Source organism: Colius striatus, chromosome 4 (assembly GCF_028858725.1).
Source record: "Colius striatus isolate bColStr4 chromosome 4, bColStr4.1.hap1, whole genome shotgun sequence".
Taxonomy (NCBI): Eukaryota; Metazoa; Chordata; class Aves; order Coliiformes; family Coliidae; genus Colius; species Colius striatus.
In genome coordinates this window covers 15,989,787-16,016,554 of record NC_084762.1, presented here as the reverse complement: position 1 = coordinate 16,016,554, position 26,768 = coordinate 15,989,787, and the positions used below count along the sequence as shown (strand labels likewise).

At 40.7% G+C, this 26,768-nt stretch overlaps 1 protein-coding gene across 2 annotated transcripts in view; it reads right to left on the bottom strand.

The window, feature by feature from the left end:
- CDH20 (cadherin 20) overlaps positions 1-26,768 on the bottom strand; it is a 118,074-nt gene that overhangs the window by 32,203 nt on the left and 59,103 nt on the right. For both annotated transcript variants that reach the window (XM_061994483.1, XM_061994482.1), the window contains one exon: positions 6,291-6,647. In XM_061994483.1, the coding sequence (XP_061850467.1) occupies positions 6,291-6,533 (243 nt within the window). In that variant the 5' untranslated portion in view covers positions 6,534-6,647. The remainder of the gene's footprint in view (positions 1-6,290; positions 6,648-26,768) is intronic.

Below are 26,768 nucleotides of genomic sequence, written 5' to 3'. Positions count from 1 at the left end.
AGGAACAGGCTCTGTGCCTTTTTGAAATCTCACTCAACACAATAATTGTCTTTTTCATGGCTGCAATGGCTGTCGAGAAGGACTCACTGCCAGGCTTGGGATAAGGTGAGGTTAGCACAGAAGCAGAGTGTGCTTGCTCATGGGGCTTAAGAGGAGTCAGATATTCCAGGGGTATAGCAGACAAGGAAAATCTGTTTGGGATCAAGCGGAAATCAGGATGGGAGAGCTGTCAATATTCATAAATATTTTAATTTATTTCTTTCCATTAAAATTTTAGCAATAAAAATTAGGCTGCATCCTTTCATCTTCAGGAAAGAATTATTGTTGAACAGTAGGTAAGGTAAGCAGTGAAGAACATTTGATTGTGTCCATGGCAGTCTACAGAGATGAGAGGCATCCCAGATTTTCTAGGGAATTAGCAAACGGATTTATTGCATGACTGCTAATTAGTTCTGAGCAGCCACAGATAGCTGTGAATGCAACAGAACAGAAGAAAAGTAAATGCAGTGCTAATTATCATCTAAAACAGAGAAACAAATCATCCTGGGGACTACCATTCTGTTAAACACCTGGTTCCCATGAAATACTGGAATGACTATCAAAAGACAAACAAATCAATTTCACTTACACTATGAAGATGCTTAACGGTGTGCTCATATGTCCATGCTTTTGAGGAATAAAGACCGATGCCCAGAGATGGTATTGGTTCAGTCCCAAAAGACAGGAAGGCAATAGACTTGAGGTGAAATAATCAGAATGGGATTTTTAAAGAATGGTTCAGGTGTGAATACTGGTTTCCAGAGTGATTATCACTTTGAGAGATGAATAAGGAATAGATAAATAAGTATTTAAAATGTGGTCAAAGTGGGCTGGATTCAGCTAAACACATTTTTTAATGCATATATGAGCTAATTATCTCAAGAAGTATAGTCAGAATTCACTCTGTGTTTAATGCTTTGGTGATCTCAAAGGGCAGTTGGGAATAATTGCAGAGGATGGAGACAAACATAGGTAAATATTTGTACTGGAGAGAAAAACCCTGGAACAATAAACTGAATATATGAACATAGGATTGGTAGGATTTGAAGATAGAATCCAAATAGAGATGGCTAATTTGTATGGAAAAGCAGAAGTCAAACTCAATGCATTTGATTACAGGTTATTCTCTCAAGAAAAAAAAGAAGAAAGAAAGGAATCTGTTCTCTGAGCTATTTAAAAACACTTTGAAAACTATGCAATAACTTCATACGCAGGAAAAAAGTTTTGTAGGGATGTGGATGAATTGGCTTATCTGACCTAAGCATTTCTAATGTCAGTGGACCAGCTCTTCAGCTGTTTTAAGGCACGTGATGTCATCAACTCGAGACCTGAAAGACCATTTCCTGCAGAGAAGGGTCTGGCTGGAAGATGCTTATTCTCTAGGGGTTGTTTTCCTTACTATGCTCAAGAACGCAGCACATGACCTATGCAAAACTTGGGCCTACTCATGATTTTAGGGTAAGACTGACTTCAACTGAGACGGGATCCACACGTCTTTCCATGGCACGTTGCACCCTGCAGCCAGGTCTGCATCTAAGTGGCCCCTTGACTCTTAATGACTGCTGGGACATGGAGTATTAAGGGCAGCAAGCAGCGCTGCAAAGTGTTTGCAAAAGCCGAAGGTGCAGATTGTGACAACTGCCGTTGGCAGGTCATTGATGTTTCATTTCATTGCTTTGCTGCTGGTTTTGGCTGTGGCTGTTGCATCTCAGAGACATTGGTCCTTTGGAGGAATGCTGGCAACTCTCAGGTGATGTATCAGCTAAATGGAGGAAGAACAAGCCCAGAAAAATCTGGCAGTGGAAACAGTTCTATTTAGAAGACTGCCATGTGTATTAATTCCTATGCAGGTGCCAGGACTGCAAACTGGCGTATCTTCAGGAAACACCATCTTGTGATTAATTTAAAAAAAGACAGTTGTTGTCACTATTTACCCTAAACGCCCATAACTCAGAAATTATCACTGTAGGAGCTAGTAAACAGGATGCTTCCAGAAGGAGGACACTATTATAGCTTTTCAAATTGATTCAGAACCACTAAGCTACATCTTGGGCATTTGTTTTAGTGCATCAGTGCGTCAGTGAGAGAACGCAGCTGCTGAGACAGATACAGATGTTAGACCTGACCAGGGAATTAGAGCTGGGCCTGATAGAAGAAAATGTGTTTTGGAACATCAACAAGTCCTCATTAAGTAAGAAAAGGAAAAGGAAAAGAAACAAGAAGTCAAAGTCAAATGCAAAGTCAAAGAAAAGGCAAAGAAAAATGAAAAAGAAAAGTAAAAGGAAAGAAGGAAAAAGGAACAAGACAAATTAAAAAGGAAAAGGGAAAATGGAAAACAGGAAAACATCTTTAAAATTATCAGAAGGTGTTTGGGAAAGTTCAAAAGAAGGAAGATGACAGTGGATCAAACTCATGGGTTAAATTACACCTTCTGTCCAAAGCCCTATTTGGAATGAATGTAGTTGTGCAGGGAGCAAACAAGGAATGAACATGGCACACTAATAAGAACTTGGGAGTACAAGAGGATCTCTGTCTAGCTGTGATTTGTTAAAAACATTGTGTCTCAACCAAGGCTAGGCAGTAAGAAATAGTAGCAGCACTTTTGTAGCTTCTCATATAACTTGCTCTATCTAGACAAAGCAAAAAAGAGCATAAAAGACATAATACTGCCAGGCTGCAATAAATCAGAAAGGATTTGGTGTCTGAAGGGACTGAAGCTCATGTCATTGCTCACACCAAACCCAGTGGCAGGATACTGCAGTTTGGGTTGTTGGAAAGGTGATTCAGTTTTAAGTTGTCTGTTTTATGGGTGGTGCAATAAATTGTGCTGCCATGTGGCTGCCACAGGAGTAGGAGGAATTCATTTTGCTTTCTCCACCATATTAAGGAATGGATTATGGGAAGCATAAAGCTGATAACTCCTGAGAAATTGTTAACTGTGTCAATGCAGGTTGCTTCTTTTGATGAGGACAATTGTACAAAAGATTAAGGAGGCTGCATCTGCATCTGAAGGGCACACTGGCCAGCAAAGGGCACGTGGAAAAGAGTGGTGCTGCTGAGGGCAGCTCAGAGTAAGACTCATGCAGCGCCGTTAACTAGACTGTGACTCCATCCTTGATGTGTTCTCCCTTCTCTGCCTTCAAGGAGATAGCACCTCTGCAGAGAACTGTTGTGAGGATTTGTGAGTGAGTGGGGTTGATTTGCAGTCATAGTCTATAGAAAGGACACATTTTATTCACTCGTTCAGCTGCTGTGGTTCAAATGCCTCTCTCCTTTAAAACAGGTTCAGGGAATCTCTGACATGGCAAAGCGATAAAGTTTGTCCCCAGCTCAATTACTGACGCAGTTTAGTCTGCTGGATGAATGTGGAAAATACCTGATGCAGCCAATGTGGGGGGTTTGGTTTCCCTAGCTCACCCTATTAGCCAGTAATGGCTACATCTAGGAAAGCCAAAGTCTTGTATTTATCTTATGACAGGGCTAGGAACTCTCTGAAGCTAAAATACTTTAAATTAGGATCAAAAACCAAGAACTGTGCTGACTTTATCTCAGCAAGTTACTTTTAGTTTCCCTGTCCAGAATATATTTTGCCTTACAGTTACATAAGAAAGTACATTTCTCATGGCAGCCTTGAAAAGCATGTGAGGCAAATCTAGACCTACGGTTCGAGCCAACATGCTTTTTGGGTTGCTCTGGTCATACACAACTAACCAGGAACAGATGTACAAGAGCAGCAGCAGAGTCCCCCTCTTATAGGAATGCTTTAGAATATAAAGTAAGTGTGACTGTCTCTATACTGTGTGTTCTTTCTCCTTCTGTCGCAGGCTTGGCAAGACCAGATGGATAAAAGCAAGGCCTGGCTAGCAGGGTGTTTCAGGGTGTTGTAGGTGGTATCAGTTAGAAAAGCCTGGCCTGGTATAGGACTCAGGGCTGTTTGTAGCACTCATATTGGCAGTGAGCAGTGGGCTGGGAATCCTGCATCTCTGCCCTGCTCTATGCAAGCCCTTCCAGACCTGTTTCTGAGTCAGCCTGGTGTGACTTGGGCTGGAAAATTTCCAGCCTGCCAGAGCAATTATTTCAGCCCACAGTCTATTCCCCACTGAACTCTTTCCTAAGGATCCTTAAGACACAGGCAGCACAAATGCAGGTGGGGCGATAAATCATGGCGGGCTGCAGCCTCTTTTGAGAGCCTGTGCCTTTGGTTGAATGAGAGTAAGACTTTTTCTCACAGCAGCCCCCAGTACAGTCATCCCACTGCATGGCTGGCTGCTCTGCACTCTCACAAATGGGAGAAGACTAAATGTTTGACCCCCCAGAGACCCATTTTGACAGCAGAGTTCCGTGGTGTCCAGTCTACACAGAGCAGTGCAGAGTTAGGAGGCCTTCACAGACATCCAGCCACGTCGGTTCAGCAGTGCATAGCGCTAATTGGCCTCATTAACCATGGGAGCTAATTAGCCCTTGCACACTCCTATGCTAACATGGCCGTGGCGTAGGTGGTCCTGGAGAGAATTCACTTATGGCAACTTGGGCCTTTGTGTGGTGGACACAGACCATGAAGAGCTGTCTCTGCTTCCCCGCTGTTCAGCAGAGCTGAGTGGCAGTGAGCTCAAAAGCACTGCCCACTGTGCCAAGTTTTTGTGCTCCTAATGACACAATCAAGTCTAGAACAAAGAGGAGTTAGTTTCCTCCAAGACTTGCTTTAGCTAAAATTCATCTCACTGTGCAAGTCTGGAGTCATTTCAGATGAAACCAAGTACAAGTACATGAAATGGTATGTCTGGCCCTTGTTCTAAAGCTGGGAATTGCATGACAACAAATATTAATTTCTTTAATCAATAGAGATATCAAGAGCTGAAAAGCTAGGTGCAGAGATGAATGAAGACTAATGAGATCTCATTTGGCGGCAATCACTAGTAATGCCATTGCTGTGGGAGGAAAGAGAGCACTGCTGTCAGTCATACAGGGATAAATCAGGAGGAGGTCTTTTGAAGCCCATGGATTCATTTTGATTTATACTGGTGTGACTGAGGGCACAGCTTAGCTCTATGGGGTTGTAGAATGATAAATACAAGTCCAAAATGGGCCTCAGTGAGTCTTTTTTTTTTCTCCCCTGCAGATAGATAGCTTGGAAGGAAACACAGGGCTTTGATCAGCAATTAAAACTGAAGGGATTGTTTTCCAACATCCTTTCTTAGTTTTTAGTTTTTCCTATCTACCTATTACCTAGTCTGCAGTTATCATAGAGGTATCTGATATTCTATGCATGTAAAATCTTAACTGTATTGCTCATACACTTAAACACACTAAATTTTCCCCTCCTCCCTTTTCCCAGATTTTTCACCTTGGTGTAGAACAGAAGCAAATTTGGTGCTGACCATAACCCTTTAATAACAGGGTCAATATCTGAAACAATTCAGAGTCCTTAAGAACAGTCAAAAAGCAGAAAAAAAAGAAGTAAAGCAGATTGTGATGGCATACATTATTGGTCTGATTTCCATCAGCTTACTCCTCAAGGAGCTAAAGAAAAGTGAACGCAAAGTACTAGCAAGTAGATGAGGTGAGCTTAGGGATCCATTTTACACATATATGAACTGATGTGTAGCTTCCTACGGTACAAGAGATCCAAAAATAGGACCCCTCATGGTTGGATTCAACAGGCTGTCACTCTACCCTCTAGATATAGAGCAACTTCTCTGTAGTCCACACCATTAAGCTGTGGTCAAGCTGTGGTAACCAAGAAGACACCCTGACCCTTATGAATTCCAGAAAATAAAAACTGCAATGTCAGTTTTCAAGAGAAACTGTCCATTTAATTTGATTGTGAATTTCAGCTTCCAGCTGACTTGGTCACAGACAGAAGTGTGATCACAAACTCTTCCTTTCTTTCCTAATCCTCATATGTCAATATAACCTTGCTTTGCCTTGACATTGTAGGAGTCCCTGGAACGATCACTGCAGATTCTCTAACACTGTCTCAATTAAAGATGATGCTTGATGCAGCAGATCTCTCTGAAATAGGCAAATATATTGACAGCCCCTTGAAACAGAAATCCTCCCCAAAGGTAACAGTGGCCAAAAGCTCTTGGGAGCAGAAGGAAAATTAAAGTGAATAAATTCACTGACAGAAAGCAGTTAAAGGCACTTAGGAGAACTTAAAGGCACTTAGGGGAATATCCCACGTTTCACCGTGGCCCACAGATGTGCAGGTGTTTACACCGTGCCAGACACCCTCCTGGTGCGGGTCTTACCTTCCCCACGTAGAGAGGGTCAGTTCCTGTGTACTCCTCCAGAACGAAGAACTGGTTCCACACCCAGCTCCGCTTCGTACGCTGATGCAGCTTGTCTGACAGGTTGTCTTCTTGCCCTTCAGCGAGGGGCTTGGCACTTCCTGACAGCACAGTTGTAGTAAGGTCCATCAGTCCCCAAAAATACAAGGAGACGCCAAGTCCAAGCAAGTTCTTTGCATTGCTCATTCTACCTGAAGTCCACATCTGTATGCTACAGCTGATTTCAAAGTCAAAACACAGTATCTTAGGTCCCTTGAGAAGAAAGTGAGTCCTGCGTGTAGTCCTTTGAAAGGTCCTGGTTCTAAGAATGGCCTTCTCCTGTAAAGTTAAAGGAAATTCATAGGAGGATGCTTTTTTTTCCCCCCCAAGGTGAAAGAGTTTTCTCAATAGACAAATATATTATAAAATATTTAATCTTCTATATAAAAATATAATATGAGGATGCACATCTTCTGAAACTAGGAATACTATTACCATAATAGCTGCAGAACGGGAGCCTCAGATACAGGAGTAGCCAGGGCTTAGTCAATAAGTAAGAGTTCTCTACTTTGCTAACTTAGCTGTGGTGTTGCTTTATGGTATTGATTGGCATGAGTTAAATGCATACCCTTTATGACCTGAAGTCCTTAGAGAATATTTAAAACCTATTCACTCTGGAAAATTGTAATAGCTACTGAACACTTTCTGGCCACCGTCTTTCTTTTCCTCTTTGGAAACTATGTCATTGCCATTACACACACGTCTACATGAATACAGATATTATTGCTATATTGCAAACCTTGAATATAACTTCTTGCAGCTCCAAGTTATTTCTAATTTTAATTAATTGTTCTTCCAGTCTCCACATTGCCTGAATTCAGGTTTCACACTCTGCTGCGTCCTCTCTGAGGAGGTGATTGCTGCTACAAATGCAACATTTCTAGAATGTGAATGGTCAGTTAATCATTCTATAACCCACAAAAGGTTTCACAGTGCTGATGGCACATGCTATTGTGTGCTGTGTCCAAGCAAGTCAGGCTAACACATTTTTTTTTCCTCCACAAGCCTGAAAGACCTGTTTAGGCAGAGGAATGCTGACCTCTATCAGAGGACACTTTCTCATCAGTCTAGGACCATTTGCTGTCATGAAGTCAGTTTAGTTGGTGACCTCACTCCAGGCTATGGATTGCAGCAAGTCTTTCCTTCACTGTTTCGCCGTTTAATGATGTGGTGCCGCATTCAAATTACTCTGTCAAGACACTCTCTGTGGACCTAGTATTTTTGCTGTTCTTTTTAAGAACTTTCTCTTTTCAGGACAGACAGACTCATTAGGAAATGCCTATGGCGTGTGATTTGAGCCTTAAGCAAGAAGTTCACACTTCATTTTACTAATGTTCTATTACTTAAGTCTTAAAGCCTAATTAATTGTTTCATCCTGTGAAAATCAAACATAGCAGGAGATGTCTGTCAAATGCTTCTCACTGAAATCCTTGAAATATTTCAAAATCATAAAAAAATTATTGTAGAGTTGCATGATAACATTCTGAAGTCTGAGACAATGCAATGATGTCAACAGAGAATCACAGAATCTGAAGGGTTGGAAGGGACCTTGAAAGATCATCTAGTCCGAAGAACAGAGTGTTTGAAAATTCCCCAGCATCCAAGCTGGTACAACTGGAGAACTGGGTACACTTAGAAATCTAATGGAACAGAAATTCAGAATTTAATCAAAATGTTGGCTGAAATCTGAAAAAGGCAGCTTAGGTCTTGAAGGGATGTCCCCAGGGGAAGTGAAGACAAAACAACTATCGTTGACAAATTTCTACAAAAAAATAATGCTTCCAAACATGAAGCCTAGAAGGAATATGACTACACACAAGTCTATACAGTTGTGAAGTGTAACAAACAACTAACAGGTCCTTTACCTTGAAAAGTGTACAACCTAAGGCTCAACAGATGCAACAAAGGCAGGCAAAACTAAGCACAGAACACGGTCAATCTCTTTTAAGAGGAGCAACATATGGAACTGCTGCTTGTTTAGACATTGGCTGTGTAACGTGCTAGGGTTCATTGTCTGCAAAGCCAAAGTACGGGGATTTACCTGAACAGGACAAGCCCAGAAGGACCATATTAATCTTTGTGCCTCTGTCCCTTCGTGAGAAAGCTGGCAGCTGCTTGTGAAAGGAAGGGATGAGGCTCAGCTTGCTGGATACCCATAGTCAAAGGAGTCCAAGAGCTGCATGTAGCAGTGCTTGTTTCTCTCTGTCCTGTGAGGTTTTAGCTCACTTACATTTACACCAGAAATAGAAGGCTGAAGTCCTCTTTGCATAATGGGTATGTCCACCTTCCTCTTGGCATGTTGTCTACAGCAAGTTTTTCTCAGTAAAGTCAAGGGGACATTGTTGACCCCTCCACATGATTTGAGGGAACCCAGCACTGCCCCTGCTGTGCAACAGGAAGGAAAAGGGGAGGCAGCTAAGGTCCTGCCTGTAGCTTTTACTTTAAGAAATTCCTATTACTGTACAAGTCAGTTCCATTTTTGCTCATGTGACAAAAGAGGTGATACAACAAGATGGCAGTGAGAATTGTGTTTGTAGGTGAACTCCCAAGCCACAAATTCAAAACTAATGGTGCCAGATGTCTCCTGCAATTAAGTTTAGCCAACAAGGATCAGCAGAGTGCTCAGGCAAGGTAGTATCATGACATAGTTAAACAGACTTGTAGAATTACCAGTACACTTGTAACGAGCCAATAGGAAAAGAAATCTGATCATCAGGATGCTTTTTCTGCACATGTGCATTACATTATCAGAAAGCAAAGTAAGTAGAAGCAGTGAAATAGAGGTCAAGAGTAGGCACATAAATGCTTCAGGCTCTCTGTGATAACAGCTTTTGTCATTTCAATGTCCCTCAGCATTTCAGTGCAGTTTTACACGAACCGAACCTCTCTTCAAAACAGCGTGCAACCCAGTGGCCCCCAGGAGCAACATCCCTCAGAGCATTTCCTCTTCCCAATGCGACCTCATTCTGGGGTATGGCAACTATCAGGAAACTTGCCATTAAGTAATGTAAAGCCTTGTAAAAGGATGTTCCTTCCCTGAGTACCAGTAATTTCTCCCTTTAATGCCAGCCCACAGCAACACGATCATGTATTTTTGTAGGAATGGAAGACAGCACTAGTACGGAGGTAGCACAGAATTTTTTTTGTTAATAGCAGAGTTCCTGCCGTCTCATGCCTTTCCAAATCTGTGAGCAAGCTGGCTCAAACCCATCACATTTTGCATCTCACCCAATTACTACTATTAATAATAGTGTTTAATCAAGAATGGTTCCTCTGAGGCTATAGGAGAGTGAGATTTTTTTTTCCTTTCACAGGTCCTCAGCTGCTATTAAAAGAACAAAAAAGACTTTTGTTAGCTTCTAGCCTGAGGTGCTGCTGAGGCTCTTCCTGCAGCTTCACCAGCCCCCCCCCCCCCCCCCCCCCGGTACATACTATTGGTCTCTGGATCTGACCAGTACTGGCCAAGCAAAGTAATTCTCAGCAGGGTAAAAAGCACTCGTGTACATTTAGAGTTTGAATTGCGTGGTTGCACCAGTGATAGCTAAGCTACAGTTAAGGCCACGGATGACTGAGTCTTTCAGAGGACTCATCCAGACAGCTGCTTCACCAGCTGAGTGTGATGGATGAGTATGGGGTCACTTAAGACTGTAGACATGGCAGTTGCTTAGGATGATAGCCATGTGTTTTGAATGAGGTAGCTTGGTGGAATCTATAGCCTTAAGTGGATCTTGGTGGTTTTTGCCACAGATGGATGACGCAGGCTTTGAGGCAGTCTGTCACTCCACCTCAGGCTGGGTAATCCCTTACAGGGAGATGAGAGGGACTAGTCATACAGGAAGGCACTTGTTGATATGACTGAAGCAGAACTGCATCTTTAGTGTTTTCTTAATGTAAGTTGTTTCTTGGAGCCCTTCAGAGCAGACTCTTAGGGATGTCTGCAAAGATGGAATTGATTAGCCTCTGCTTGTCATACGAAATATGTTACAGAAACATGTTTCATGGCTCAGCATAGAGATGTGCAAAAGATTTAAAGTCAGTAAAGGCAGGGAAATCTTGTTTTCTTTGCTCACACATACAGAAATATTGAACCCAGGAAGACTGCATGACCAAAACCTGTGGGATTTCTGCAGAGGATGTTGTATTTTTCAAGACCAATTCAAATGATTCTGAACCTAGTTCATTAGCCACAGTTGAGTACTCCATTGTAACAGGCTTGGCTGCATATGTGCAGTTTAGATCCCTGACCCAAAGCGAATGCCTTTCTTGACCCTGCTTTTATAATGAATATTTTATTATCAGGTCAGTTGTTTAGGTTACTTTCTCTGTTCTTGCCTTGCAAACTTTGCTGAAAATCCTTTTTCTTGTCACTGAACAGTTACAAATATGGCTTTTGGCTTCATAAAGACCCGTGAAGATCTGATTGAACTCTGTGCAGCTGGTGGTCGATACAAGGCACAAAGAAACTACCTAATTTTTCTCCACAAAGGAGTCACAATAATGCACTCTGCACCCATATAAACACAAATTTTTTAGCTCTTACAATGAATTAAAGTAGGCGTATTTCAAGTGTGAGTTACTTTTCATGCTCCAGTTTTGAAGACACGCCTCCTCAATACATATTTGTACTGTAATTAAACTAGTCTTAATTGAATATCTAATTCTGGGCAAAGATGAAAAGGAAAGAGAAATATCTGCGAGAACCAACTTCTAGCATTTCTTGCAAGAGACCCAGTTATCTTGTTAATTCTGAGGAGACCAGCACTTCCAAACAAAGGATAAAAATATTAATAGTTTGGATGACCATACAGGCATCCAGAGTGTTCCACTGGGAATGCAATGTATTGTGCTGGAAATATATTTACATAAACGCCAAGGACTTCATAGTAAAAAAGCTCAGACTTGAAAAGGTTTATACACACACACATAGTGTATTCATCGTGTTGAGGAGGCAGTCTCTCAGAAAGTCACCGGACTATTTGCATTCATAAAATTAATTACATGCTTCTGTCTTTTATGCCTGGTCCTTCTAACGGGTTTTGCTGTGTGGACACAGCAGTCATGTATTTGTGAATATCTTAGTGAAATTAGTGAAAACCTTAGTGAATACTATGCAGGCACATCGTCTGAATGGAGGCAATTCATTTGCAGGAGACATATTGCACTGAAAAAGTGGGGAAGAAAGAGGCAATCACTTTTAACCTCCGTCCTCTACTTCCTCTGTACATAAATATACAAAAGCATGCGGTATTTCTAATACACGTATGTAAATGTTTCTTAGCAGCACATACACTGCACTAGGAATACATGAATGGAAAATTATTTCTGTGTTTAATGACACATTTAAAGAGGTTTTTTTTTCCCCCACTATTTCGCCAAAAGAAACCAAACAAGTCAGTAATGACCACAGTAGGAAGAAATTAAATTTGAGTGAAAAGAATTCTATTCTATTTGCTTTGTTTCTTGAATTTCTTGTGATATTTTAAACTCAAGGTGAGGCTGTGAGAATTACACAGCTTTTTACCCCCCATTAAATGAGTTAGTCTTTTACGTCCTCACAGATTACTTTTTAGGTTTCCTCACACTTTCAGTTGCTCATAGCTTTGTCACAAAATGCGTTTGCTGTAACCCCACAGGAGCGCCAGTGAGTACAAAAGCGTATGCTGTGGTTTGCATAAGCCCAGCTGATAGGCGATACCACCAACCTCCCAGGATGGAGGCTCTGCTGAGCCAGGATCAAAAATCTTATATGTAATTTATGCAATCCTTGTCTCATTTTAAAAGTCCCAATCCTTGCAATACCTAATTAAGAACATCTAAACAGGCTGGCTGATTACAGTCCTAAATGTTTCTGTACTACTTCCAGAACTTCATATGTTTTACCTCTGGCCCAAACTAGTCCCACTGTTATAATTAACTACTGTTATACTTACTGGGTGAGTTTAAAGTAAAAGGAAAAATCTAGAGGCTTGTTACTTTTCTTGAAAATAGACTGGGCCTGAACACTTACCTTTGTTTTCACTTCATTTTATTGGGATCTTCACAAATACAATGAAACCTGACAACATACCATATGGTGCATAAACATTAACTCAGAATACAACCCATTGTCATAAAATTACATCTACAGACCAGTCAACAATCACTCCTGGGAGACATCAGTGAACTCATTTTGCTCAAGATCTGAAGTTGTTCAAAGCTGCAGAGTGCCCGCAGAGTGAAAAATCCCACAGAACGATGGAGGGAGTCCCATCGTATCAATCCCAGCCCCATGCTTATAGATGCATAAAAAGATCAAAAAGAATGAAACAACACACGGAGCAAATGCAAAGTAAACATTTCCAAATAAGATGATGCTGATAACTTACATCAGGGGAGCCTGATGCCCAGCTTTAACTCAGTGTGACGCACTGCAAGTACTACTGTAGAAGAGCAGGGCAGAAGTACAAGAGGGTTTCAAGAGCTCCATGGTGGTCTAACTAACTCTGCTGAAGTCAGCCTCAATGGGCATTGCAAATACATTGGAAAATCCAAATAAGTGCCAGATGAAACAACCCCTCTTCAACCAAGGACGTGCAAAAATATATAATACATATGAAAATCATACTATTTAAGCTTTCATTATTAAGGAAAAGGTCCTTTTAGTTTTCACAGCCTTATGACTACTTTTGCCACACTGTCAAGGAAACATCTGTACAAGTAACTAAACTGTGACTTGATGTTCACAAAAACTGTGATAATCCTCTCAAACACATATATTTTTAAAGACATAAAGACCCTTCACTCCCCCTGTGACCCTTGTCTGCGTTGCAGCTGTACCAGGAGCCTTTCCTTGGACCTGAAGGCTCCTAAGTAGTATAGGCAACATCTGTAGTTTCCTGCCAAGAATGAGAGGGCTGAGTGGGAAGAGTGGAATTTCCTGTGTTATAGAAACAGAAAGGAGGAAGAAGATAGGTCAAGGAGCCAGGCTCAGTGAAGGCAATGAGAAGATGAATGGTAAATACCACTGTGACCACCTAAGCTCTGCAAGCTATGAGGCCAGCAGGACCCTATTCACAATTGTTATGATCCTCTTCAAGAAAAACGTACCAATGCCTTCCCTCTATTTTTCATTTGCTTCCTCCTGACCATGTCCATCCCTTCTTCCAGATTCTGAGCAGATGTCTTGGCTGATCTACCATTCCCCTGCAATGGGATAAAACCCATTTCTGTTGCACACCTGGAATGCATTTTGAAACTGACATGTCCCTGGGAGTGCTGCATAGTGGCTATGGTGGAAAATTATATTCTTTAGCTACAAAGCATTGCATTTTGGGCACGCTAGTCCCCAGAATATGACATATCTCCATGTAGCAGTGAAAACTGGACTCTTATCCCATGCCTGCTGGATTGATAAGGCTCTCTGATACTCCCTAAATGCCAAAGGTAGAAAAAGTGTTATCTTCTATCTGGAGACAGATATGAGAAGCAGCTGACTTCCTGGAGCAGACAGAGGTAATATTTCTTCCCATGCATGAAGATCAAAAATAATGATAAAGTGCTACTGCTAGTGAAGACAAACTTCCTAGTTCCATTAAGACTGTGTTCCTGGTTAACTTGGCATCTCATATAGGGTTTTGACATTTTGGATATGGATTCAAAACACCCCACTTCCAAAAGCAACTGTTGAAGACAGAGAAGTGAATGGCTAAATTCTAAACAGAAAACAGTATTTGGCCCTCTCTCATAATAACCATATGCACTCACTGGCCATAGTGGGGTTTTTGGTTTCATTTTTTTGGTTCTATTATCTATATTCATAGATAAAGGATTGTCTTTAACCTACAAACCAGTTGTGGCTACTCTAAGAGGTGAAAAGCTTTCCTCCTATTTATATTTTGTGTCTGACGTTACTACAGCTGTGCAACTCTTGCACCTCTACCTTGTCTTGACCTCGCTGATTCTCTTGTCTGAGCATGAAGACATGCCACTAACTAACAGGATGAACATTTTCAAGTCAGCTTCAAGCTGCTGTCTATGAAATGAAACCAGGAGAAGAAACAAAAGTCTTACAGCCTCTTTCTCTATCATGTGAATGGTTAGTCTACCATGTTCTTACCACCTAGCTTCAAAGTGTTTCTAGAGCTACAAAATATGAATACCTAGCCTTCACAGGACATTTTCAAAGTGAAAGAAGAAAGTAAGATGCAAAAGAGATGTGCTGATGCTATTTGTCCCAGAACCGTTCTAATACAGCAAGAACAAGGCTTGTAAAGCCCAAAAAACAACCTCAGATGCTTCTCAGGATAGTTTCTAGATTTTGGTCTTCAAACTCAATTGTTGCAGGCTCCACAGGAAGTATATGTGTGAGGTTTTATCTAAATGTCCTTTATAAATGTGACATACACTACCTCTCATAAAGAGGACCCTATTATCTGGGTCACACCTTCATAATTCACTGCTGGCACACGCTCCCAGCTTTCCCAGTTCCTCCCATTTCAGAAGGTGAATATCCTAGATGAAGCAGTTCCTCTACCTGGATTTCTTTATGGCTAAGAAGAACAAGCATTTACTAGTGTATAAAAGATTTCTTGGGCTTTGTCTTGCTGGCAGACTCTTGCCTTGGCAGCTTGTTATGGGTGACTCTTTCAGAGGAGACTCCAAAACCTTGTATTCCATCTGTCTTAGTACTCAACTTGTAATGATGATGTAATAGCAGCTTTTGTAAAAGCTGAGGTATCCTTGGCCAAAATTCCCATCCTTGCATTATCTGCTGTGAGCCATCTGGTTGCTGTCCTTCACAGAGGAGGATCTCGTGCAGCTGGTTTGAGTCTGATTTCCCAAGAAAATGAGTTTATGCAGAGACACAATTGCACTGATAGTCCATTAATATTGTGAAAGATGGAGATCCCAAGGATTACTGTATTTCTATCTGCTCCATGGGAATTAGCAAGTACAGTAGGGAAGGGACACCCAGATTAATATCCCCACTGAGGAAAGGATGGGCAGTTATACAATCTCTTTGAGTGATTATCTGGCATGCAGTCCATAGTAATAACTGAGGTGTTTTAGCTGGTATGGTAAGGGAGCTGGAATTACTGTGTGCATGAAAGAAAAGTTATGGGGAAAAGACATGACCACAATCAGCCAAGGCTTTATAGTTCTTCTTCACTTTTTTGTTTACAGCCTTACAGGAAAATGTTATTGATATATAAATTGCAGAGACCATGCCACAGCTGAAAGCCTTCTTAGTGATCCAGTGGTGCACACCAGTCCAAACTCTGAGTATGGACCTGAGAGTAAGGTATGGCTTCGATTTACTGAGCTTCACTGCTGGTCACCAGCAGTTCATCTGGGGTCTCTTTAATATCTCAGCATATCTTCTCTTTAGTAGGGAGACATCAGCTAGTCTACAAGGAATTAATGACCCTGACCACAGCACATAAATACAGGAAGACCTTATAGGCAGAAAATGCATGGGACACCCATTTCTCCCAGTGTTGGTAGTCACTTCATGTAATCCCTCAAATAGTTTGAAGATCCTTTTCTTAATTCTCAAGCATTCAGACAAAGAATAGCAAATATGCAATCAAATGACAGCAAGGAAATGCAGACAATTCAGGAGAGCTTAAAGCAAATCAAAATACACTGGAGAACTTCTCACCTGAGACTGCAGCTTTGCTGTTAGTCCACCTGTGTCTGTGTTACAGTAAGAAGATTTTTTCTTATATACCTCTTAAATCTATTCTTTCTTACTTATGGATCTCCATTTTTACTAACAAGTTCTGCACTGTACCTTTGAGATACCAGGATTGCCCTGCCAAACCAGATCTCTGCTCTAACGTTGATACTTCTGCCTTTGGAAATTGCCATTAGCTGGTACTTCCAAAGAGTTAAAACTCCCTCTCAGTAGGCTTTGGAGGTGATAGTTCAGAAATGAAGAAGATTCTGACAAAAGAAACTTGACACCAGAATAGCTGTAATTAATAGCAGCAAAGAGGATTATGCCAAGAAGCTGGAAAAATAGCACTTCCCAAGAGGAAAGGGAGTGGGATTCTAGTCCAACACACATGAAATCCTAACCCCAGAAGGTGTAAGAAAAAAATGGTATTTTTCTGAGATATTGAGCTATGGGTTGCTGGGAAAATGTTTGAGCCTTAAGAGACATGTGCATATAAACTTAATTTTTTTTGCCTGAAAGACAGTTGTTCAAGGAAACTGCTTGCAGGTGAAAGTGAAAAATCCAGGCTTGATATAATTTTGTTTCTTTCTTTTTGTGGGAGAAATCCGATTAATATTCTGAAATTTCATAGAGTGGAAGTGCAAAATAAAGAATAATAGGAATAAGCACCAGTGCTCAGTGTTGAAGTCAATAATATGATACTGCTTGATATATAATCTTTAGTTAATCATAAAGAATAAGACTGTACTGCTATGAGATGCTAGAAACGGTGAGAAGAATTCCTTGCTGACCCTGTGATCAGTTTATGCACTGAAGCATGGGTTTTGATTTCTTCTTTTTGACGGAAGAATCATTTTGTCTCTTTAAAAAAAAAAAAGGTATCAGTATAAATATCACCTTCAATTCCTCCCAGCCTTTTACTACAACTTCTCTTTTTAAACTTTGGGGAAGCCTGAAGAAATAGGATGGATCCATTTTTACTTCATGCGCTTAGCTTCATGTCAGCCAAAAGCCTGATCTACTGCCCAGTGAAAACTGATGAGATATTTAGATATTATTTTCTGTCTTCTCTCGAGCTGTATAGCCTACATTTTTTGAAATGCCTTCTCAAGTGAATCAGTCCACACAGATTTTACTCTCAGGTACTTCAGAAAAACAGATAAAGCAATAGCCAAAAGATTAGTGATTATCTTTGTGCGATTATAGAAGATGAGTTAGTTCCTAGAGGATTGGCAAAGGAAAACCATTATACTGATATTTAAAGGGGGAGGGTGCCGTAGGGAAGAGGAACCAGTGAATTATAGAGCTTTCATTCCAACTTCAATATGTGGAAAGTTACTGGAACAACCAACCAAATTTTCAGCATCTAGGGAATAATGGTGTGCTAAAGAACAGCCAACATGGATTTGGGAAGAACAAGCTAACAACACAGTCTAATTTTATGCTTTTTGGTAAGATAACTGGCCTAGTAGATGCAAAATGAGAAAAATGCAATGCATCTTGACCTTTGTAAGATGCTTCATGCAACTCATTGCCAAAGACAATATGCAGCAATGTGTCCCAGATGAAATGAGAGTAAGACAGACTGGAAAACGACTCAAAGAACTACTCTCCATAGCTCAATGTGAAACTGAGAGTCAGCATCAAGTGATCCTGCAGGATTTTGCTTCATGACTAGCACTGCTATTCAATGTTTACGCTGACAGTTTGGATGATGCAGTACAGTTACGACATCAGGCTGGGAGATGTTGTAAGTACTTGGGAAGATGGGCTTAGAGTTCAAAATCATCTTGATAAATTGGAGAAACAGTAGGAAATCAATACCAAAGAAACTCAAGAAGGACAAGTGGAAAGCATAAGCCTTGAAGAACCAAAATTAAATGCCCAGGCAGAGAGAGGTGAATAATGGCCCATGAGTCAGCATTGTAAGAAAAGAGCTGACCACAAACTGAACAGAAGCCAGCACTTTGATGTGTGGGTTGTTGCAAAGCAGGAGCTTGTTGCCACTCTGTGCTGTGTCCATGGGACATTGGGCAAAGTTGCTCATGTCATATATGTGAAGCACTTTTACTGGCATCCTCAGCACAGAAAGGCACGGCATCACAGCTTAAAGGAGGTATGGACATACCACCACACTGCTGACAGGAAGACAGCAAGAAATTTGAGTGGAGGTCTGAAAAAACAGGACTTGTGAAAAGATTAAAAAAATTGCATTTGCTGTGTCTGGAAAAACAAGATTTGGGGGAGGGCATAAAAGTAGACTTTAAAGTGTGATGCATGCTAACAGGTGTAATAGGAAGAGTGGTGATCTATATCTCTTCTTAGTTGCACAGGACTGGTGAAGGTGCACTAAACCTAATTTGAAGCAAGAGGAATTTAGGTTACAAGCAAAATCGAACCTCTAACGATAAGGGTGAAATATTGGAACAGATGACTGATAAAAACTGTGACATCTCAATTTGTTTTAGCTTTTAAGAAAAGGCTACAGAGTAGTCTAGGTGACCTCTGGTCTTATATCAGAAGCAAAAGATAGATTTTAGAAAAGCCCTACATTTCTATAACCCTGAAATGCATATAAGATCAAATCTTATAACATAAGACAAAAGATTTGAGTGCTCATTATTCCTAGCCTTCCTCTGACATTTCTTTCAATCTTTACAGCTCTTCCCCTCCTCTTCTCTGTTAGGCTGAATCCACACCGGCTGTGAATTGCCTCTCCTATGTAAGTAAAATAAACCAGTCAGTTTTAATAAGTGGTAGTGAGAAATCTTATCAGGCATGGATAATATTTTTAAGCTTATGTGAACACATCAAATGAACTGTAGAATGATCAGTGCTTCTCATGATAATTAGACATATACATGCAAAAAATCCACATGCTTTTCTTGATCTTCATAAGAAATTGGTCTTTCAAGGAAAGAGATGATGAGAAGGTGCTTGGCTGTGATTGCCATGCTGTGGGGCTAACTGGGAATAAAGCATGCACTCCAGATGCACTCCGATTGCCCTCGTGGGTACCCACTTCTGTAACAGCAATAATTTCATTACAAGTAAATCAGAACCAGAACCTCACATGCTTAAATGTCGCTCTTTCAGATTATCCCTTCAAGCAGGAGGCTGTACCCTTGGTCCCAGCATAAGGACTTTCATGGTGCAAACTGCTCTGTAATCTCCCTGACCACACTGAACTGGTACTTTATTTCATAAAATGACAATCAAAAGATGTTCTATTGATTCAGAAGAGGCTTCTGTTTCTACATGTGCTAATTGATACTTTATGAAAGTCTAAGTTAGCGTACAAAAATGCTAACTAGGCCAAACTCCCTGAAGCTTTGTAAGAGACCATTATTCCCCATTACCTTTCAGATTCCAACGTGAGATAAGGGCTACTCACCCATTTTTCTAATTGATTCCCACCTCAGAGTTCACAGTCTATGTATCCAAACAGAAATATTTCACTGACTCTTCCTGTTAAGCACAACGTATTTTCAATACAACAAAAGTTTTAACCCTGATGACTCTGTCACAGTTTGCTGTACAACATCATGGGTCACAATAAGACACTTTTCTTTGCATTACTCGGTTAAGATATAAAAGAGACCCTAGCTATTTCTGCTGCTTAAAAATTGATCCACACTTACTGTGTGTAGTAAAAGTGTTCTTTTTCATGTCCTATAAACTCACTTTTCTGTTTATCTAAATCCACTTAAAGCTGGCATTGATTCTCTCGCTTTCAGCCTATGCAGTCTTACAGCAATGCTCTACATTATTGCATTTGATCTTGGATTTACCATGTTTCAATGTGAAGCAAAGTGTTTTGATGTGCGTAAGACTGAATTTGCTCAAAAAAGCTTCTGGCCGAGTCTCTAGATTTGCACAGATTTTGCACTGAGCAAACCTTCCTTGCTTTGCTCATTCACGCCTTCCAGTTGACTTCAGTAAGAATATTCAGGTGAATAGAGGCATGAAGATATGACTTGCCGTTCTGCAGGGGCACATAGAAGAATTTCAACACTTAACTATATACTTTGTAGGTACAAATGTAGCTTTGCCATTTGGATGGCCCAGTTAAATGCCTACATTACCTAATTTGTGCCCATTAAGCTATAAATCCTCTAATTAACAACAATGAATAACTGCAGGCACAACGTATGTGTGAAGAAACTAAACTTTTATTCAGATACTATTTATATTACTGTGACATTCCCTGGAATGGAAGTGCAATATAAATTCATAGTATTACCTGTCAAAAATCTATCACCTCTTCTCCAGCCAGGAGAATATCTTTCCTTCTCGAAATATTTTTCCTGCCAATCACATGATAATAAGCAAAATAGAGTTGAAATGAAATTTTCCACTTCTTAATGTCAGAATGATCTCCACTTGCATAATATGAGGAGACTGTACTTCTTAGTGTTTCACTCACGTAAAATAAAACATTGTAATATAATGTAATAGAATATGCTATAAAGTGATAGGATACAATGAAATACAATATGACACATATGGAAGGCATAATATCTATTTTCCATGGAAGATATGACATGCTCAGAAATGTGCATCAGTTGATAATGGCAGGAAGGGCAAACCCAACACATATGCAGCCCACATCTATAAGCACTTGGACGGCTCTGAGGCAAAGGGAGTACGATCCACCTTTAAAGTTCACAGTTTGAGAGGCACTAATGAAGTGATCCAATTTTATTATAGACAGTTGCTGCTAATTTCTAGTTAAATATTGAAGGTAGAGCTATAAACCAGTGAATGTGCCTGACTTGGGATGCCCCAGTTATTTTTCAGAAGGATTTAAATAGGTATCTTGCAAAATTCATGTAGGGAGAGCACTGCAGTCTGCTGGAGGGGCAGAGGACTGGGCTGACTGGCCAAGGCTGGAGCAAAGTCTTCCTCTCATTCTGGGTTTTGCCCACTACATTTGCTCTGATTGCTTACATCTGCCACCTGCCCTGGCTGGCAGAGACTGTACCTAGGATCCCAGCTTTGAGAAGTACCTGCAAATGGCCCAGGGCAATCAGTGGGTGCCTGGCCTACATCCTCTCTGGCTATTTTGAAATGGATATGAAACCCTCTTGTGGCTGCTCTGGTCAGAATCTGGGCACCCTGAGGAGTTTGTACACTTAAATGCAAGAAAGCCTTCCTCTCCAGAAGCTGCACAAGGGCTGCACGTCCCTACCTGCTCCAGCCTGGGGAGGTCTCACAGCTACCCTGCCATAGCACCATTCCCCTACGTGGGGAATGTAGTAGGCTGAGAAGCTGCAGGGATGGCTCCGACAGAGCCGTGAAACAATCCCTGCTCCTCATGCTGTCAGAGGCAAGAGGAGGAAAGCAAGAGTTTCCCTGTGTGCAGGAGCCAGAGTGCTTCGCTTGAGGAGGGTTTTAACAGGCATTCACCCATCCCTGCAGCTTCCCTTAAAAAATGAAGGAGTTCTTTCTTTAATGGTAACCTTCACACCCCATTAATTTCAGAGAGTGGACTCTGTAGCACTAGTTCCTAGTCATTTTGCCATGAAGAGAACCTAAATAAACTAGAAAAATGTGAACAGTGAATTGGAAAAAAAAATATGTCAAGGACAATAAAACTTCTGATTTCTGGTTTAACATTCATTCAGTATTTCGAGAAAAGCTAGTGTCTGTCCAACATAATTAATTATCACGAGCTTCATTCATTGTAACTCTCCTTTCTCTTCAAAGAAACACAGATATTGTTATATGTTCCCCCATTTTGTTTTCCCACAAGGCACATTGCAAAACAACATGTGCTGTTTCTGATGCAGCACCATATCAATCTGATTATATTGCACATAATAAGATATGCCCTAAGATAGAGCACCACGCAGATATTTATTTAGAAGGACACCTTTGATGTTGTGCAAAACTAAAGAAATTTTTAAATTCTACTGAAAGAAAAGTGAAATTCTGTGTCACTGTAATCAATCTTGATCCACTGTAGAAGTCTGGGCTCTGTACAAGTGCCATTCTAATCTACTTCCAAACATCGGCTTCCAACTAGACAGTCGAGACACGTGGATTAGCTCTTTGAACAGGACTCTTCTGAAAGCACAAACAGAAATACGTGTGCCTAATGCCTATTTTACAAATCGACTTTCAATTAGAAGAGTTTTATGACTTGTTTAAGAATAACACGTCCACGTCATTGTCACTCTGAAGTGACACATGGGTCTAAACTCACAGCCTCCTTGAACAGACTTTGAGGAGCAAAGAATGGAATTATTCCTGAGCCCTTTATATTGCCACTAATGACTGCAACAGGCAGCTACCTAATATTTCTGAAGTGCTGTTTCAGACAGCTCGTCCACATCTTAGAGAACACGGCGCGTTCATTTGTTTCTTGCCAACACAAAAAACACAGTGACTTTCAAAATCTTTCCCTGTTTTGAGCCATCCACTGTATTCAGCAAGAAACAGTAGAGAAAACATTCTTTATGCCACTGAGGAAAAGAAATAGTAGCGTTGCAACGTACCTTTTGCTATGCTTGCACTCCTCTGTTTTGCTACAGCAGCTCAGTTTATATACTGCCTCTCTCTTCTGTGCTTCTGGGCAGTATTTGCAACAGGAGCTTCAGCAGCTCTGTCCTCTCTTTAACATAACCCACTACAAAGAAAAAGTTTCTCTTGTATTATAGTATGCAGCAACTTTCAGGAAAAAGAAAGGACATCATCCCAAACCAATCAGAACACTCTTTGTCTGATGATCAAGCCTCTTTCTCAACTGATGCACCAGTATGTGAATGGGACCAGTAATCCACGAGGGAGGGATACAGACGCCATTGACTAGAAAGGATGCCGGGAGAACATAAGCTACATGGGTGGACGGTGGGAACAATAGCAAACATTTCATGTTGAGGTGGCTGGGAATGAATAATGCATGTGTTGGGGAAACAGTTGTCCCATTCTGGTGTGGAAGGGGTGGAAAGAGTGGTGTGGGAGGTACTTTCCTGATCGAGTTAGCATTTCTAATTGAAATCATTATCTGCACAGACCCAGAAGACACTACATGACAAGAAAAAGTGCAAATATCCAAAGAGGAACCAGCTACCTTTATGCAGGCCCACAAAACAAGCAGATTAGATGCAAAGGTATTTTATGTAGGCAAGCAGGGAGGCAGACGTGCACAAATGAAACCAAAGGACCAAGAGAAATGTTAGCAGGCTACATATTTTTTTGATCTGGTATTGTTTAGATATGCCACATAAACGAATGCTTCATCTCATCTGAGCCACCCTTTCAAATTATTGTTAATTAAGTAATAATCCCTGAGAAATCTGTCATTACCAACAGTTAGGAACTGGTTTATTATGTTTGCCCCAGGCTGTTACTGATCAAACACAATGGCCACTAATTGCAATAAGAACTAATTTCCCTGGAATTACACATGCATTTTCAAACCATCTGATGACATAGCTTTTGTTTTTCAACTTTGTTTTTTTCACTTGCCTAATAGAGCATTGGTCAGTCAGAAAAACTTCACTAATCGCCTCGCACAGAAATTGCCATTAAATAACAGAAAGCTGATTTTTGTTAGCTTTGTACATTATTAAATTTTTCTTGCAGACAACCACCACAACAGAGATTATAATCCCTATAAACAATGCACCAGCTCCAGCAAAGCCAGCAAAAGCTTTTTCAATCAAGGCAGTGAGCTTTGGATCAGACCTGACATTTTCTTTAAAAACAAGGCGGGGGTCTGTTGTTTTCGAAGTTTACATTACAGCTCTTCTTCTGTAACATGTTATTAACATAATGAGAAATCATTTCTGGGATGTCAATGACCAAACTTTGACGTTTATTCCTGTCAGCCGTTTTCAGCGTAGACGAGTTAGGTGGCCATAAGAGCTATTATTAAGTATTGTTAAAGGGATAAGTTGAGAAAATTAATCTGAAGGCAGAGGGGAAGAAAAAAAGTCTACCTGGAATTCAAAGTGATTTGCTCCACAAACACTTTTTCCCTTGGCTGAGGAATACAGTATAAGGAAAAATCCTTAAAGAATAGCTGCCATTGTCAGTGCATTTTAAAAGCATCCACATGACAATTTAAAAAGAACTGCCATTTCAGCTATTTCTTAAATAACCTCTTTCTTCCTCCATAATCATGTAATATATTTCTTTCACCTTTTGACTAGCACTTTGGGCTTTTTAATAAACTTACACACTCATTTTGCAGGAAATTATATTTTAAAATGCTTCTCAGAGGTGTTTTATCCTAACGGTTTCATTTGGGCTGAATTAATATTGAATCCTGATTTGCAGTAATAAAGGGAGAGGAAGAGAGGGAGAGAAGGAGGGGGAGGAAAAAAAAAAGAAGCTTGTACCCTAGCTCCAAAACACCCTTATCTTCAGTTTGCATTTCCAAATCAATCTTAGAGTAACCTTTATCTGTAATAACAGAATTATTCTGATGCTTGTAGAACACATAAGCAGCCGTGTAGTTATCTGCTGGACTAGATAGTCAAAAGAGTTTCCTCCCCGTCTTCAATAGTGCACAGTTTGTTTTCAAGCCACCAATGCCAGTTCTCACTTGATAGTTTTTATTCATTTCTTTTTCCCTCCTTTTTGGGTCCTCATCTCTCTTTTTTTGTCATTAGGATGCGAATGGGTTGGTACCTCAGCCAATATGCCTATACATGCCTGAATAGATGTGCAGAAAAGCGGGTCTCCTTTTGTCTGGACCCGTATGGCTGTATGTCATTCTGCACCGACAGGCAAGGGCTCCTCTCTCTGTGGGAGACTTCCAATAATTGCCAGAACAAATTAAACTGGGGCTTATCTGTTCCTCTCTCTTTTCAGCTTGAAAACGTAGGAACAAGACCAATTTTAACTGGTGACAATGCAGCGTAGAAATAGATTGGATACAGCTTATGTGAAGCCATGTTGTGGGAAGCAGCAGCTGGATGTTACCTTGAGGAGTGTGGTGATGTTGTGCTATGTGGACTTGGGTGATCCTTTTGATCTGATAAAGAACAAACAATGAGTTGGGAGGTTAAAGGCAGTCCATCTAGTCACCATTGTCACAGGTGGAGATGAAAAAAGCAGTATTTCTGATCATATTACAGGGGACTAGGCAGCCCAGAAAGGTGGGGTGGACTGCACTTGTGTACAAAGGACAGATGCTGAAACCCAGAAATGAAGTGTAAAATGAGTATTGTATATTCCCCATAACATACACAGCTCCGTCCCTCTCCTCATCCCCCACCAAGTACACCCGGTGCCTTAGTCTGTGGGTGAGCATCATGAAGTACCATTTTAACTCTTGACAGAGCAACGGGGAGAGCTCTTCCCTGTCTCTACGGTGAGTATTTGGCAGTCTGGGGCTGAAAAGAGTGTATTAAGAGATAACATAGTTATCAGACACATATTTTTTATAGCAAAGAGCTGTCATCTTCCTTTGCAGATGAGATAAAGTGAGTTCAAAGTGCTTTCTCCAGGCAAAGACAGACTCAAAACCGTGCAAGGGAAATAAATTATTTGACAGTGACAGACAGAAACACGAACCATCAGATTTGAAAGGGACCCTTAATACTCGGTTGCTGAATGCCAATGAGAAATATTAGGAACTTCTTGTGACCAACATGATTACTGCTATCAAACAAGACTGTGTCAAGCACCTTTCAACATACTGTTGTCAGTCAACCTCTAAAAACCCATCATCCCCTGTAAACCATCTTCTCAACTACTGCTCTGCCTTAGTCAGGCTCATTCAGCCCCATAGCAAGAAACCGGCAGTGAAAAAAAGGCCAGCAGCACTTGGTGCTGTCAGCTTTCCTTCTCTTTTTCTCTCAAGCCCTTGTGTTCCTGCTCCATGTCAGAAAACCAAGAAGGAAGTTGTGCTACAGCCATTAACGAAGACCAGAGGATGCAACTTCACATCACTGGAACATATGCAACATCTACCTTGGATGCTCCCATCTCACCACGGGACGTCGGAGAGAAGAGATCATCACCTCCCTTTCCACTCTTTCTTGTGAGGAAGTAGTTGACAGAAATGAGGTCACCCCTCAGTCTCCTTTTGTCTAAGCTAAACAAACCTAGCATCCTCAGCCACTCTAGTCCTTTCATCATCTTTGCAGCCTTCCTTTATACACATTCTAGTATTCTTATATCCTTGAATTGTGAAGCCCAAAATTGCACCGGAGGTGAGACTGCACAGATGTCAAGGTGTAGAATATTTGGCACAGAACATGGGACAAATGTTCACCTACCACAATAAAGTACTAGGACTTCTTGTCTTTTGAACAGATAAGTTCATTTAACTGTCACACAGAAAAAGAAAAAAAATCAGTAAAAGAGGTGAAAACATTGTGGAAAAAACTAACAGACTGAAAAAAGCAAAATGCAAAGTCACATTTTCAGTTTGCAATGTCAGTCCTGAGAGTGCCTCTTTGACCTTAGTAACTTCTGCAACTTGTGAATCTTAAGTAAGCAATTGTGTTTCTTAAACAGCCCATAACTAAACTAATTACCTAAAGAGATGGTATAATTTTAGGTGATTTTTAAATGTCTCTGGAGGGAGCTATGAAAAATTCATAATAGGTTCATTTTCCATTAGGTACTCAAGAAAAAAAATTAGCAAAGTGGAAGTTTTACAGGGTGATCTTTAGTTCTAAAAATTGTGAACAGTCAGCAAAACTGTAATGGCAAATCCATTTTGAATTGACTTTTTTATGGTCATAAGCCTATGAATTCAGCTTTTTTCAGAAGCATGCACT